We start from the raw sequence: 13474 nt of genomic DNA on the forward strand, positions 1-13474 counted from the left end.
AGATGTCTATCCTTGCTGCTGGTTCCTATAGCAAGGTGTAAACAGATTCAAGCTAATTGGAGCCCTTTGCAGTTATCTAGGAAGTCTCATCTAAATCCCAGAAGCCTGTGTGATTTTAGGCAAACCCTCTCACATTGCTTCAGTTTCTCATAGAGCTTCAAGTTCTCTAAGGGCCCTTCTAGCAAGCTAACCCTCGCCTCATGGAGGCTGGGATAGGGTGCACGTCTTGAGATTTCCTGCCTCCACCCTCATGCTGGAACATGTGGCCTTGGAGTGGGGATTGGGAGGGGACAGTGACTTGATGGCTGGTTCCATACTGAGTCTGGATCAAAAGGCCAGCATGAGGAAGCATGGGGCTATGACCAAGAACCAGTGTCACCACCTCCATCTTCCAGTTCAGGGGCTAGGGATTGAAGAGGAAGCTGTGATGTCTAGGAATCTGTCCATTGTCGGAAAACTGGGGGTTTAGGGGAGCCCTGTCACCGTATTAAAGGTCTGGGAGCTCGGGCAGGATGTCTGTCTTTTGGGGACATGAGTCCTTGGTCTTGGCCTCTGCCCATGCTTACAGCCACCTAAGTGCCCAGCAGGCTGGAGGCCAGCCTCAGAAGAGCTGCCAGGAGGAGGTGTCCTCACTTTCACTGGCATTGGTCTGCTGTTTGCCGCATCTGCCCAGGCCCTCTTCTGGCTCCCATCTTGTTTTATCCTTCAGAATCCCCAGGTAATAACCGGACAGGATCAATTAGTTGGCTGGCAGCTCTCCCAGCACTGGATCTGGGGCAGGGACTGGGGACAATGGGAACCTGAAGTGGAGAATAATACTAAGTTGGGGTGAAGGGACTAGGGCATGATTCTGTTGGGAAGGAGATCGTGAGGAGGGACTAGGTGCAGGCACAGTCTCCACTGGGGAAGGCATAGCCCAGGCCACTCAACTCATAAAGGTCAGAGAGGGGTTAGGAGGCTCCGTGACTAATCCAAAGGCTTAACAAAGTCCTAGCCCCGAATCTGTCTCCACCTGGGCAGCCCAGAGATGGCAAATGAGGAGGAGGCCCGGAAGCCACTTCATAGCCATCGTGGGCCTGCAATTTTATAAGGATGCCAGAGTCCCCAGCGAAGTCCCCTCACTGCTTTCCCAGCAAGGAAGAGGAGGATTCTGGGAGGAGGGAGGAGCTTAAGAAGGGCAAGAGTGTGAGGACAGATGGCGTTGGGTCGGAGAAGGGTCTTCAGGCCGGGGAGCTGGAGAGCTGCCAAGAGAAAGCAAGTCAACCCAGAGCGAAGGAATGCTAAGGGAAGGGGATGTCGGGAGAATGCATGAGGAAGGCAGAAGTTGGAGGAGTATCAGGAGGAGACCAAATAAGCTGGGGAGTTTTGGAGAAAGGGAAAAGTCTTGAGAGGCAGAGGCCGTCAGGAGGGTGGCCCCTGTGCTTCGCTGTAATTGGTCTCCCCCGAATCCCATTCTCCAGGACAGGCACCAAATCCCGTAAGATTTAGAAGAGAGAATATCTTTTCCACCTCTTTACTCGGAGGAGACTGAGGTAGGTGAAGAGGTCACAGGAGATGGTAGGGAAAGGGTTCGAAGATACCCCGGGGGCCAAGAGAGGAGCACAGGACAAAGGAGGCAAAAGACAGGCCTGTGTGGCTCGGGGTTGCTTGGCAATCGCCTTGGGCAGAAGCTAGCAAGGCGGGCCAGGAGGCATGGCTCGCGAAAACAACTCCAGGTTGAGACCCCGCCCCTGGCAACAAGATTACAGAGCACCGCCCCCTAACGACGAATTCCTAGAGCTCGGATGACCCAGTCCGGGGCCCAGAGTCCTTGCGCAGGCGCAGTCCTCTTTGCTCTGCATAGTCCCACCTCCTGGTCCCTCCTTTCTGAGTCTTTTCATTGGAGGATAATGCTGTCAAGAGCTTTCCTTTGTTTCGAAGGCGGGACAGGTCACCCTACCCGCATTCCGATTGGCCAGGTTCGCTGTCTATCTCTAGCTGGCCGGTCCTGCTGCCGCTTCTTGTGTGCTTATTGGTCCTGGAGATGATGCTGTGGCATCGGGGGCGGAGCAATTCGGAAGGCCCGCTGAAGATTGGATGGTGACAAGACGAGGGGCGGGCCCTACCGGCCGGTCGGTTGGGCAGTGAAGGGAGAGTCTTTTCGGCGCTGTGGACTGGCGCTGAGGAGGCGGCGGTGGCTCCTGGGGCGTTTGAGCGGGCTCACTCGAGCCCGCGGGCCGACGCGGACGCAGGCCCGGCCGGCGGGACAGCCCCGGACTCCCCGCGGGCCTTCCTAGCCGCCATGGAGGACGGCGTCTACGGTAGGCTGGGCGGGGCAGGCGAGCGGAGTGGCTCCGGCGCTCCGCCGCGTACTGTCCGGGCGGCCGCACTGCTCCTTTGTGCGCGCGAGATGGGCTTCCGGCGCTGCCGACAGCCGAAGGTCCCGAGCCATTGTTTGGGCCGAGCCCGCTTCCGGCGGCGACGGGAGGGGCAGGGGCGGGGGCGGGGCGTCCTCCTGCGCGAACGCCGTCCCGGCCAGTTTACTGCGACCTCATCGCGGCCGCACCAACCCTTGCTCCGGGGTCCTGCCTATCTATCTCGTCTTCACTGTGCACCCAAGACCCAGGCCCCGGTCCCCTTTCAAAAAATGCACCCAAGATTCATGCCATCAGATCCCCTACCATGATGGAGCCAGGGCACTGTCTCCAAGAAACGCTCCCAAGATCCAAGACGTCAGGTTCCCCCACCATGAGGAAGCCAGAGACCCGGGCCCCTTCCAAGAAATGCACCCAAGATCCAGGCCCAACTGTGGTGCATCCAGGAGCTAGAGCCTTGGTCCCCTCCCAAGAAATGTACCCAGATCCAGGACTCATCGTCCTCCCACCATGATAGTGCCAGGACCCTGGTCCCTTACCAAGAAATGCATCCAAGATTCCGGTCCCCAGATCCCCCCACCATCATGGAGCCAGAACCTTGGTCCCTTTTCAAAAAAATGTGCCCAATATCCAGGTCCCCCAGATTCCCCATCATGATGGAGCCAAGGACCCAGTCCCCATCCAAGAAATGCACCCAAGGCCCAGTCCCCCAGATTCCCTGCCGGGGTGGAGCCATGAACCCAGGGCCCTAGTGGTCTTCCAAGCAGTGCACCCAAGATCAATGCCCCCAGTTTTGCTGTGATGGAATCCAAGAGTCAAGGCATCCAAGATCCATTTCCCCAGTTCTACTGAGATGGAACCCAGAAGCCAGGGTGTCCAAGTAATGAATCCAAGATCCAGGGCCCCAGGTTCCCAACTGTGATGATGGAGCCAGGGCCCTATCCTCCTTCCAAGTAATGGGCCCAGAAGTTCATCCCCAGATCTATGAGATCCGATTCCCAAACCTTTCTGCTACAGGCTCAGTGTTCAGGACTTTATCCCATCTCCCATAGGACTTCTGGGTGCCATTCCTCTTCTAGGCAGGAATCCAGGCCCCCAGCCCATCTCCCCTGCCCTATTCTACACCCCCCCCCCCCCCAATGCAGAAATCCAGGCTCCCAGAACTGATCTTCAAACCTTGACTCCGGCTCCTAGAACCACCGGACTTGACTCCAGAGGAGCGCATGGAGCTGGAGAACATCCGACGGCGCAAGCAGGAGCTGCTGGTGGAGATCCAGCGCCTGCGGGAGGAGCTGAGTGAAGCTATGAGCGAGGTGGAGGGTCTGGAAGCCAATGAGGGCAGGTAAGGGCTTGTGGGACTCTTAGGAGCCATGGGGCTTGTCCAGGACCCTGGATGTCCAAGCATTGACCTTTGACTGCTGCCCACCCTGCTTTCTGCCCTTACAGTAAGACCTTGCAGCGGAACCGGAAGATGGCAATGGGCAGGAAGAAATTCAACATGGATCCCAAGAAGGTCAGCAGGCAGATATTTAGACAAGGTTTTAACACTCCAGTTTTCAGAAGTGTGAGGGGAATAAGTTTCTTCTGGGTGACAGACTTTTGATCCCTGCCCAGCTGTTACGTGAATGCCCTTGTACTAAGGTCTCTGGAGGCCTCAGTCCTGTGCTGGACAGTACTGGAAGCCCAGAGAAACAGCCTTATCATCAGGGAACCCCTAGATTATAGGTGCTATGGTTCAGGGCAAGATATGGCAGTAATGGAAGGGTCTTTATGCCACAAAGAGAGTGAGGAAAGAGTTCTATGTTCACATCTTGATGGACAACTGTGTATTCAGTTTCTTGTAGTGTTTAATATGTTTGGTTATTCTTACAGTGTGTGGTATTTTCAGTTATTCCCAAAACTGTTCCTTGCCAGCCCCTGTTGTAGGTGCTAGAATCAATTAGGCAGGAACAGAGGGAAGAGGCTAGCCATGGGGTGGGAGGCAGTGGGGAAGGTACAGAGGGAGCTGTGAGAAGCTGAGCATGAAGCTGACCATGCTCTGTTAAGGTGGGGTAGCTTGGATGCTGAAGTTCATGGGAAGCAGCAACCTCTTGCTTGGGCACAGATCCTCCCCTTTCCCTCCAGGGAATCCAGTTCTTGGTGGAGCATGAACTTCTGCAGAATACACCTGAGGAAATTGCCCGATTCCTGTATAAGGGCGAGGGGCTGAACAAGACAGCTATTGGGGACTATCTGGGGGAGAGGTGAGTGTTAGATTTGCACTGAGATCCTGCCTAGGCCATGATAAAATGAACTAACTTGCTCTGGTGGAGTCTGAGACTGGGGAGTTGGTACACTTGGACAGCTAATAAGTCAGGGTGCTATACACTTGTGTCTGGGGACTGTTGAAGTCTGAGTGTCAGCACCTTGACCACATATGCACAGCTGGCATCTGGGACGTGTGTGCTTGTCTGAGAGTCTAGGACTAGGGGCCAAAGCTGCAGGTGTTTAGAGAACCTTTATGGACATGTGGGTACATAAGAACCACCTGTGAAGGGGCTGGAGAGATGGCTCAGCGGTTAAGAACACTGGTTGTTCTTGTAGAATACCCGGGTTCAAATCCCAGCACCCACATGGCAGCTAACAACTGTCCGTAACTCCAGTTCCAGGGGATCCGACAGCCTCTTCTGTCCTCCGCGGGCATTGCACGAAACGGGTGCACTTACCTACATGCAGGCAATACACACATACACATTTAAAAAATTAAAAAAAAAAAAAGAACCACCTGGGCTGGAGAGATGGCTCAGGGGTTAGGAGCACTGGTTGCTCTTGCAGAGTACCCAGGTTCAATTCCCAGCACCCACAAGGCAGCCAACAACTATCTGTAACTCCAGTTAAGCCTTCTTCTGATTTCGTGGGCATTGCCACCACATGGGTACTCTTACACAGATGCAAGCAATACACATAAAATAATAAAATATTTTTTTAAAAAAGAACCACTTGTGAAATCTGGAGATGTCAGTCATATCTGAACATCTGGGAAGCATGGGAACACTTGAGAGAGGTGGTCTATGTGGCCAAAGATCTGACAAGCCACAGAGCATCCTGCTCCAGGACCTAGCCTATGCTGGGGCCAGGTAGCTGGTTTACCTGTTACAGGGGCAGCATAGTACACAAGATGGGACTCAGCTGCTTTGCTGCCTGTCACTCCTCCCAGAATGACTATCTCTCTCCCTCTAGGGAAGACCTGAACCTGTCTGTGCTCCATGCTTTTGTGGATCTGCATGAGTTCACTGATCTCAATTTGGTGCAGGCCCTCAGGTAAGGATGGGACTAAAATGCACTTGTCAGGACTTTCTGAGTTGTGAGCGACAAACCACTCAAACAGAAATAAGCAACACTCAGGAGCTGACTGCCTTGGTGAGATAAGTCCAGGGAGGGGCCTCCTTCTGGCTTGACTGGTCCCAGTGCCCAAATGGAGTGATCAAGTCAGCTTTTCTTGTCTCTCAGTGTACTTGCTTTGTGTCCTAATGCTCTCTCTGGATCTTCCTTCATGGCTGCAAAGCTCCTGGCAAACACAAGTCCTGTTCAGCAAACTTAGTAAAATAAAGCAAGTTTAAGCTGGGCATGGTAGCACACACCTTTAATCCCAGCACTCAGGAAGCAGAGGCAAGCTCATCTGAGATCAAGGCCAGCCTGATTTACATAGCAAGGTCCAGGCCAGCTGGTACTACACAGAAATCCTGTCTCAAAAAAACAAAAATGGGCTGGAGAGATGGCTCAGTGGTTAAGAGCACTGGCTGCTCTTGCACCAGTACCCACATGGTGGCTAACAACTGTCCATAACTCCAGTTCCATGGGACTCCCAACACCCTCTTCTGACCTCTGTGGGCATTGCATGACACAGGTGTGTTTACATACATGCAAGCAGTACACTCATATAAAATAAATTTTTTTTTTGTCTTTTTGAGACAGGGTCTCCCTGTAGTCCCAGCTGACCTGAACTCACTATGTAGACCAGGCTGGCCTTGAACTCACAACGATCCACCTGATTCTGCCTCCTGAGTGCTGGAACTAAAGGCGTGCACCACCACGCTTAAAAATATATTTTAAAAAACCCCAAAACAAAACCAAAATTGTTTCTGTATGGACTCTTATCTGGCCAGAGTTCACCAGTTAGATCAGGTCACATGTCTGCACCTGCACCAAACTGCTGGTGCCAGGTTTAGAATCTGACTTGATAGTTTCTAACAGAGAAAGAAGGAGGTTCTCTGAAGCTGGGTGTGGTGGCACACGCCTTTAATTCCAGCACTTGGGAGGCAGAGGCAGGTGGATCTCTGTGAGTTCAGGGCCAGCCTGGTCTACATAATGAGTTCCAGGACAGCTGGGGGCTACAGGGAAACACTCTCAAAAAGATTTAAAAAAAAGATTCTCCAGCCCTGGCACCCATACCTGCCCCCCCATCCCAAACCAGGCAGTTCCTGTGGAGCTTTCGTCTCCCTGGAGAGGCCCAGAAAATCGACCGGATGATGGAGGCCTTTGCCCAGCGATACTGCTTGTGTAACCCTGGGGTCTTCCAGTCCACAGGTAGGGGCAGGGGCTTGGACTTTCAGTCTGAGAGAAGGGCGACAAGGGGTCTAGGGAGGTGGGCTGGGCCCCCTTTGAGTCATCATCACCTGCCCCATTCTCTCTGATACAGACACCTGCTACGTGCTGTCCTTCGCCGTGATCATGCTGAACACTAGCCTTCACAATCCCAACGTCAGGGACAAGCCGGGCCTGGAGCGCTTTGTGGCCATGAACCGGGGAATTAATGAGGGCGGGGACCTGCCTGAGGATCTACTCAGGGTCGGCAGCTGCTCCCAGACCCACCCCTCTTCCTGTCTCACTAACCCTTGTGCTCCAGGGTTTCCCAGTGCCTGAGCTGCTCTGACCACCTAAAACAGTGTGGCAGTGACCCCCGCATGTGTGTCCTTTCTCTTTCCAGCTCTCTGGTCTGACTCTTGGTCCTTGGCCTTGTTCTCTTTATCCTCTCTGAGAACTTACAAGCTTTCCCACCATCCTTGCATCTCTATTTCTGCCTCTGCTTCCCCTTCCTTCCAGCTTTTGCCTCTCTCTCCTATGATGAGTAGCCCCTGGTTGGCCTTCCTGTCCCTTGAGAAACCCAGGGAGGGTCGGTCCAAAAAACCTGGAGTTGCTAACCTGGTCTTTACCCCTCAGAATCTCTACGACAGCATCCGGAACGAGCCCTTCAAGATCCCTGAGGATGATGGGAATGATTTAACCCACACCTTCTTCAACCCAGACCGGGAGGGCTGGCTCCTAAAGCTGGGTACGTCCTCTCCTGAGCCTACTGGCTACCTCGGCAGGGAACATTAGTGGCCTAGGTCAGGACTCAGAAGAGTTTGCACCTCTCTGAACCTCAAGTTTCCACATCTAAAAAGGGTACTGAAAATAAATAGGCTTTGTTTATGTACTTGACCTATAGAAAGTGTTCCTGGTGCCCAGACCTTCATATACCTGCAACCCTCTGTGCCAGGCCCTGATTAACAGCAAGCAAGATATAGCACGGTTTGGCTGGCTGGGAGCATTCCCTTGAGTTGCCTTCCAGAAGACCAGCTTGAGGGAATCAACAAGACTGTTAACCTTTCTCAGCAAGAGTTCCCAGGGCCCAGGACAGGATTAGATGTTGTAGGCAGACCCTCCCCCACCCCCACCAACTTGGTCTCATTGTCAGCTGTATAGGGCTACCCTCATGTCTTCCTCTCCCCACAGCATCAGTCAGGCCAAGAGAGAGCCAACAGACAGAGACAGCTGTGTGCTTCAAGCCTGCCTGGGGAGGGAGCATCCTGGCAGCAGTTGTGGCTTAGATGAATGTCAGGTTCCCAGCTGGGAGGATATGGAAGCAGCCCTTATTGAAATGTGTGATGTGGGACCATGCATTGAACTGGCCTGGTCAGTCCTGTAGGGCCAAAGAGGGTGTCTGTTGTGATCAGCTGAGTTATTCTCAATACTGGCTGGGCATTGTGAGAGCCCAGAGAGCCCTGGGCTCGTGCAGTTGGGATTTTGGGGGAGGGCAGCCATGAGTTACCATTATAGCTCCCTAGGTTTTTACAGGGCAGGTAGGTGGGGTTTTTTGGGCTGAGCTGGAGGGTTAGTAGAAATGCTGCCTGGCCACTGCTCAGAGACAGGCATGAGGACTATAACAGAGATATAGCCAGGAGCTCCCTGTAGAGGGAGGGCTCCAATTGGAGTCAGGCCTTACTCTCCTTGGGCTGGTCAACAGTGACTTTGACATCCCTCCAAGTCTGGGATCTGGCCCTGTGGAACTATGCTCTTAAAGGCACAGTGTCCTGATAACTGTCTGTGGCCCTTAATAGACAGCACCCTGGGCCTGGCCAGTTGCATGCAGAGAAGCCAGCAGGGCCCAGGGAAGTTCAGGTTCCCCAGAAAATGGTAGCCTCCCTGAGCCTTAGAGGAGCAGGAAGGCAACTTTCCCCAGGATGGGACTCAGAGCTGTGCCTGTCGTCATCTTTTTCCATTTCTCAGTTGAATCTGAGGCCCACCCAGCTCCACAGATCTGACTAGAGTGAGTCGGATCTCTGTGGAGTGTTTAGAAAAGGTGCCTTCCTGTATGTGGTGAGATGTAGGACTGGAAGCCTTCTCCACTCCGAATGGCTCATCTGGAGGCTATAGCAGGCCATCTTGTTGCAGACAGATGTGTCTGGTTACATCTTAGGCTGGAGTCCTAAGGGGACCAGAGATTTCCTAAGATCTCACAGCCCTCTTATGGGAACTGAAAGCTAAAATGAGCCCTCCCGTGGCCTCTCAGGGTAGGGGGTTCCAGGGAAACGTGTTCACCCCTAACCAGGCTGAGGACCTAGCAGGGAGGGCTGAAGCCAGGAAGCCAGAGGCAGTCCATACTGCTGGGTGGGCTGGGGAGGCTCTGGCTCCTCCCCATGTGGATGTAACTGGTTTTCTTCCTCTCTCCCCCTCCCCTCTGCCTGTTCTTTTGCTGTGGCTCTGGCCCCCTGTGCACCTTTTCCCTCCCCCACCCCTATTTCTGTCGCTGCGGCTCTCGGGGGGCACCCCATCCCTCCGCCTTCCCTTCCACACCTGGTCCTGCCTGCTTTCTCGCTGTCTGCCCCAGGAGGTAGGTATCCAGTGTCCTTGCCCCTACACCAGACAGGGAGGGGCTGCCCTGGCCTCGGCCGGGGGGAGGGGCTTGGGCCTGGGCCAATAGCAACAGCTAGAACCTGCGGCCCAAGCGAGGGGTCCAACTTCTGGGGCCCCAGCAGCCTGTCCCTGCCTGCCTGTCTTTTCCCTCGCTGCGTCTGTCCTAGGCCTGAGAGCCCCGCCTTTCCTGCTCTGCTCCGCCCCCCCAGCGGCCCCGCCCCCTGTTGAGCCCGGCCCCTCCCATCCCTTCCCTTGCAGGGGGCCGGGTGAAGACTTGGAAGCGGCGCTGGTTCATCCTCACAGACAACTGCCTCTACTACTTCGAATACACTACGGTGAGCTCTGGGTATGCCGGCAGGGGCCAGGATCCTGGGGGTGAGTGCACCCGACCCTGACTCAGCGAGGCGCTGAGGGACTCATGCCCCTGAACTCTGCCCCTGCCCCCTAGGACAAGGAGCCCCGAGGGATCATTCCCCTGGAGAACCTGAGCATACGTGAGGTGGATGACCCGCGGAAGCCGGTGAGATGCATGTGGTGCCACCTTAGACCTGCACTTGCCTCTTCTAGTCTACGGTTTTTCTGATCTGCCTGCTCCTTTCCTGTATCCCAGAACTGTTTCGAGCTTTACATCCCCAACAACAAGGGGCAGCTCATCAAAGCCTGCAAAACGGAAGCTGACGGCCGGGTGGTTGAGGGGAACCACATGGTGTACCGCATCTCAGCACCCACACAGGAGGAGAAGGATGAGTGGATCAAGTCCATCCAGTGAGCTTCAGTGGGCTGGGGTTTGAAGGAGAAGGGCTGGGTATGACTTGGGACAGCTGGGCCTGGACTTGGTCCTTACCAGGACCCCCTTCTGCAGGGCTGCTGTGAGCGTGGACCCCTTCTATGAAATGCTGGCTGCAAGGAAGAAGCGAATTTCTGTGAAGAAGAAGCAGGAACAGCCCTGACCCCCTCTCCCCAACTCCATTATTTATTTTGGAGCTGCCCCGCCTGGGTGGCCGGACCCCTGGGCCCTGGGGCTGTGGATCCTGGTTCCCCATTTGGAAAATCACCACCTCTAGCTCCTGACTCCTTATTTGTAATTAACATACCGTTGATAATCCTATTATTTAACCTAACCCCTTCCGCCTGTAGATGCCCTCATTTCCTGTGTTTGAGAGAGCTGAGATCTCATCTTGATGTTGGCCAGGACCCTGGGCCATACACAGGGTGGAGGCAGGTGCTTCCTTATGGGTCAACTGGTGTGTTCACCCTAAGCCCCATGGAGGCAGAGTGAAGGGAGAGGTTTGATATGGGAGTTAGTATTGGATTAGCGTCTCAGGATGGTGTTCAGATCCAACATGTTTTTAGGTGTGCTCTGCCCTGGTGGGTCTGTCTCATCCTTGCCTTTGTGGGCCTGGGGACTTGGAGACTACAACAACAAAGGGCCAGCTCAAGAGAGGGCAAATCCAGAGAAGACCTTGTCTTGTGTGCTAGGAACTGACCACACTGTCTATTTGGGGCCTCAGAGGGGTCAGTCCTTCACAGTTACACTGTGGGGTGGGTGGGATGGCCTTGGAGGTAACAGCCGCTCTAGCACCAGATTTGGCTGCCCATGGAGGATGTTTTGTATCAGAGGTCCTGAGTGTGTGGTGTGGGGTCTTGCATTGGTGGTATTCTGCTCTCTGACTAGAATATTTATGGAGTCTTAGTGAACATAAACTGGACTCAAACAATACTGCCTTAGTTTTCTAGTGCTGACAGGTTATGCTATGTGATACTCACTAGAGGAGCTACCATCTCCGGCATATGTCAGCATTCTTCAGGGCCTGTCCGAAGTTGAGGTTCCAGGCTAAGCAAATCCCAATTGGCACCCACCCTTTGCTACTGGCACAGGCACCTACTGGTGCGAGGTAACTGCTGCCCCAGGTAAAGAGCACAGGTCCCTGGGGCGGGTTGGGGCTAGTTGCAGTTCCTGGGAGGCTGTGCTGCCATCTGGTTTGTCTCCTAGAAATTTAGAAGTTGTTAAGTCCAGGGGCCTTAACCTGGAAGTTGGGGAAGGCACAGAATGCTTCCTCCCCAAGGTCTGGTGAAACGGAATTTCTAACGTTTGCCAAAAGCGTAGGGAAGCCCTGGCAATGAGTCACTTGAGTGTTAGAAGTTCCATTTAATTCATGGTGTCTGCCTCCGTAATCTTAACCCTGGCCTACCATGTGGGGAATGGCTACAGGGCAGAGAAGAGGCAGTTGCATAGGTACCTGTGTGGGAAGTGACTGACAGCAGTAAGTGTATCTGGACAGTGGTGACTGCCCGGGTGTAGCCAGATGAGCAAAGAGCAGGTCTTGTAGGCCTGGCCAGGGCAGAATGGGAAGCTATCCAGGGAATGAGGCAGGAACAGTGTGTCTAACTGAAGTCATATTCTGAGAGTGAGCAGTCCTCGGGCCCAGTGGATAAAGCAGTTACAGAGAGGACAGATAGACCTACTTCAGACAGTGTGAAGGGGACACTGGGATGGGCTCAGGGCTTCAGTGACTGGCAGTGCCTCTGACAGGGTTCAAAAGAATGTCAGCTGAGCTGGACATGGTGGTACATGCCTTTAGTCCCAACACTTGGGAGGCAGAGGCAGGCAAATCTCTGAGTTCAAGGTCAACCTGGTCTACATAGTTCCAGGCCAGCTGGGGTCTCAAAAAGACCAAAAAAAAAAAAAAAAAAAAAAAAAAATGTTGGCCAAACTAAGCTGCAGATGTCTGTGGAATATTAAAGCCAAATGGCAAAATGAATAAAACTGGAGACCAAGCATGGGGACTCATACTTGAATCCCTATACGAGGGAGGCTGAGGCAGGAGGATCATGAGTTCAAGGCTGGATTGAGCTATATGAGACCATGTCATGCCAACACCAACATACACATAAAAAAGTCCCCAAAGTGGGTATCTGAACAAAAGGGTGCCATGCAGAGATGAAAGTGGAGATTGGGGTAAACCACACAGGCCAAAATAATGCCAGTAGTTACCTGAGGCTAGACTAACCAAACAGGGACAGACTTTCCTTCCTTTTTTCCTGATTCATCAATCTTGGTCGTCTGGCCTCCAGGCAGTTTCTGTGGTCGCAGATACTAATATGAGTTTGTTATATGCACACGAGTGAAACAGTATACCTTTCTTCTCAGATCAGGGGTCCAGTCTAGCCTTGTCCCTCAGACCAGAGATCTGATGCCAGCCTACCCACCCAGAACAGGCTAAAGTCACCTCCCCAGACCCATTGGTCTAGACTCCAACCTCCTACCTCAGACAGAGCCCAGCCCAGTCTCCTCCCTTAAGAGTCCAAACCTCAGACTGTTCCCTCAGAGTTCAGACCCTGGCCACCTCACTTATAACCACAGTGCCAGCCTCCTCCGGCAGACAGTGGCTTGCCTGCCTCAGACCCAGCATCTAGATCCTTCTGTCTCAGGAGTCTAGACCCTAGTTCTCCATCAGACGTAGAGGCCTAGACCCCAGTCTTCCCCCACAGACCCAGGGGTCCACACCCCACACTTCCCCCACAGACCCAGGACTCTATACCCCAGCCTCCCTCCACAGACCCAGGGGTCCACACCCCACACTTCCCCCACAGACCCAGGACTCTATACCCCAGCCTCCCTCCACAGACCCAGGGGTCCACACCCCACACTTCCCCCACAGACCCAGGACTCTATACCCCAGCCTCCCTCCACAGACCCAGGGGTCCACACCCCAGCCTTCCTTACTCCTAGGGGTCTAGACCCCAGCCTCCTCCCTTAGACTCGGGTCCAATCCCAGCTGTGTACTTGGCCTTCCTCAGACTCAGGAGTCTAGATCCCAGCTTCCTCTCAGATCTAGGGGTCTAGAACCCAGTTTCCTTCCTCAGATGGTACAGACCCTAGCCCTCCCTCAGACCCAGGAGTCTAGATCCCAGCTTTCCCCGTTCAGATCCAGGGTTCCTGGCTCCAGCCTCCTAAGATTGAG

At 53.9% G+C, this 13474-nt stretch overlaps 1 protein-coding gene across 1 annotated transcript; it reads left to right on the plus strand.

Moving 5' to 3' along the window:
* The first annotated feature begins 1552 nt into the window (after positions 1-1552).
* On the plus strand, positions 1553-10872 carry Cyth2 (cytohesin 2). The gene is made up of 12 exons (XM_008844980.3): positions 1553-2300; positions 3549-3696; positions 3801-3867; positions 4479-4597; positions 5574-5654; positions 6808-6920; positions 7033-7181; positions 7554-7665; positions 9768-9844; positions 9958-10029; positions 10120-10274; positions 10372-10872. The coding sequence occupies exons 1-12, from the start codon at positions 2282-2284 to the stop codon at positions 10457-10459; spliced, it is 1200 nt and encodes a 399-aa protein (XP_008843202.1). The 5' UTR covers positions 1553-2281; the 3' UTR covers positions 10460-10872.
* Positions 10873-13474: the final 2602 nt, after the last annotated feature.

Source organism: Nannospalax galili, unplaced genomic scaffold (assembly GCF_000622305.1).
Source record: "Nannospalax galili isolate Female #2095 unplaced genomic scaffold, S.galili_v1.0 scaffold960, whole genome shotgun sequence".
NCBI classification, from domain to species: Eukaryota; Metazoa; Chordata; class Mammalia; order Rodentia; family Spalacidae; genus Nannospalax; species Nannospalax galili.

Bases quoted from the DNA above. Each gene is read 5' to 3' on its own strand.
- Cyth2 (XM_008844980.3), top strand. The intron at 4,598-5,573 runs GTGAGTGTTAGA...CTCTCCCTCTAG, and splicing joins GGGGACTATCTGGGGGAGAG to GGAAGACCTGAACCTGTCTG. The intron at 5,655-6,807 runs GTAAGGATGGGA...ATCCCAAACCAG, and splicing joins AATTTGGTGCAGGCCCTCAG to GCAGTTCCTGTGGAGCTTTC.